This window comes from Labrus mixtus, chromosome 2 (genome assembly GCF_963584025.1).
Source record: "Labrus mixtus chromosome 2, fLabMix1.1, whole genome shotgun sequence".
Classification (NCBI taxonomy): domain Eukaryota; kingdom Metazoa; phylum Chordata; class Actinopteri; order Labriformes; family Labridae; genus Labrus; species Labrus mixtus.
In genome coordinates, this window is record NC_083613.1 from 35,380,437 (window position 1) to 35,382,936 (window position 2,500).

Here is a 2,500-nt window from a genome sequence, read left to right on the forward strand (position 1 = left end):
GAAGAAAAGAAGAAGTGAGGCAGTAAAGTCAGAATATATTCACAGATTGGGCTTTACCGGATCAATAACTCATCAGCTGAACATTTCTTTTACTAAACCGATACCTCTCTGCAATCACAGCGAGGTAGACTGAGAGCTACAATCCTATTTCACTCCAAACCTGCCCTCCTCCCCCTCCACGCTGGGGAACTTGACTTGACCTCTACGCGGAGCCGGCTGGTGCTCGAATGCGCAGGGACCGTCTGCAAATTACAACACCGAAAAAAGATGATACAGAAATATTCACTAACTTCACCCAGGATAAACTCTGACCCTCAGTTTGTAAACTGATTCAAAGAGCCTACACTAGTTATTGATCCAGAAAGCCCAATCTGTGAATATATTTCTAACTTTACAGAAGTGACCTCAGTGTCTGATTGATGCAGAGATAACAGCAGCTGAAAAACAGATGTTCTGAATCCTCGTTCATGGGGTCAAACTTTAGATCCCTCACTAGAGTCAGATCAGATTAACCCTTCGATTAGAAACCATTACGTTGTGATCAGCTGGAGCTGTGTTGTCTCGATGTCCCGCTGAAAGAGAAGAAGAAGGTGGAGTTCAGTTTTCTTGTTTTTCTCTCTTCAGGCTCTCTGGCCGACCTCACACACACACACACACACACTCACACACTCACACACACACACACACACACACACACACTCACACACTCACACACACACACATACACACTCACACACTCACACACACACACATACACACTCACACAATGACGGTTTAACCGTACATGACTGAGCGTGCCCGGCCTCTCTGACAGTAGAGTTTCTCTGTGTGGCTCCTCCTCCTCTGTCCTCTTCCTGTCGGTCACACTGAGGACACACTTGAGACTGAGACGGCTGCTGCTGCACATTCACAGGTATTTATACACAGATACCTTTAAATCACACTTCCTGTTGGTCCATAGAGTTATATGAACGCTGTCAGCTGATTCTTTAATGTGTTAGAAAATAAACGTGATGTTTATGTGTTTAATGAGCTTCTGATGAAGAGAGGAACATCCAAACATTTAAGAGTTAATACCAGTTTGAAACATCTCGTTCAGATAAAGATGTGTCCGACTCTTATTCTCCACAGAACAGAAAGAAAATGATTATTCCTCGTACAAAGAGTCCGAGTGATGACACGATCCTGATGTTTTCTGAGTTTTTCTTTAAAGGTCTCATATTCTTTAAAATCCACTTCTCCATGTTCCTCTAACTCTAACATGTATCTCTGTCTACAAACCCCCCAATGATGAGAAAAGTTCATCCTCTCCATCTTCTGCCTGCTCCACTTTTCAGAAAATGTGTGCTCAAACAGGCCGTTTGGAGATTTTCCCTTCATGACATCACAAAGGGCAGTAGCCCCTCCCCCAGGTGGGTGACACTCCCACAGCTAGGTTGTTCTGACAACTTCAAATCTGCCTCTCATGGCTGTCCTGCAGGAGTGCCTCAAGGCTCTTGTTCTTGGACCACTTTGAGTTTAATTTCATAAGACATGTGTAAACCGTACGCAGACGAGGCAGTGGTTTTTTAGAATCATAAATTCTTTATTAATCCCGGGGGAAACGTGGTCGGTATAGCTGCTCTTAAATGCACCATAACAAATATAGAAAAATATAGAATATCCTAAAATAAAAATAAGCAATAACAACCAAAGCGCGGACTATGAGTGATGTTGAAAAGCTCAGGGAGGAGATATGAAGGATGTAAATATAAATATACAGAAGACATGGAAGAAGTGTTGATTCTTTTACCTGTAATGAGTGACGTCAGGAGGAGGAGTGAATCATAAAAAGATTTTAACAGAATCCGAGAGAGCAGCCCTGAGACAGAAAAACGGAACAATGATTAAAACATGTTCAGTTCAAATAATTGTCTAAAAATCCAAGTTCAGAGGAAAGTCCGAAAACTGCCGAGTTCAACCGAAACAAAGTGTTTTAATCTGAACCAGATGATCCCAGAGAGCCCTCCCCTCCTCACGCGTGTCCGGAAACAGCCGAGTTGAGCCGATCAGGAGCGAGCTGATGGAGTGCCATGATGTCGCCGTCTTGTACCTGAGCTGGGTTCTGATCGTGGGGGGCGTGGCCTACCTGCTTCGTCAGAGGCGGGTATGCGCGCCGTACGGCAGGTACAGCCCGGCGGGGGGGTTCTGCTGCCCGGCCCGGCTCGGGTGGTTCCTGCAGGAGGTGCCAGCCTTCCTGCTGCCGCTGCTGCTGCTGCTGCTGCCCGAGGAGGAGCTCACCGAGCCCGGGAGGAACGGACGGAGCACCGGGAGGACGCTGCTGCTCTGCACCTTCATGCTGCACTACTTCCACAGGTTAGAGGTCTTAAAGAGGGGGGGGGGAGTGACTTTAGAGAGAGGCAGACTGAAGGAGGTGTGATGTTTTATTTTTAGAGTGTGAACAAACAGGAAGCAGAAGAAACTTTTGCTTCCTCATAGAAATCCTTCTGATGTTCCTCCT

The 2,500-nt window shown here is 46.0% G+C and overlaps 1 protein-coding gene across 1 annotated transcript in view; it reads left to right on the plus strand.

Moving 5' to 3' along the window:
- The first annotated feature begins 862 nt into the window (after nucleotides 1–862).
- The window catches only part of LOC132993738 (3-oxo-5-alpha-steroid 4-dehydrogenase 2-like), a 7,782-nt gene continuing 6,144 nt past the window's right edge, over nucleotides 863–2,500 (plus strand). Inside the window, exons 1-2 of the mRNA XM_061063742.1 lie at nucleotides 863–913; nucleotides 1,990–2,355. Coding sequence (XP_060919725.1) covers nucleotides 2,063–2,355 — 293 coding nt within the window. The 5' untranslated portion in view covers nucleotides 863–913; nucleotides 1,990–2,062. The remainder of the gene's footprint in view (nucleotides 914–1,989; nucleotides 2,356–2,500) is intronic.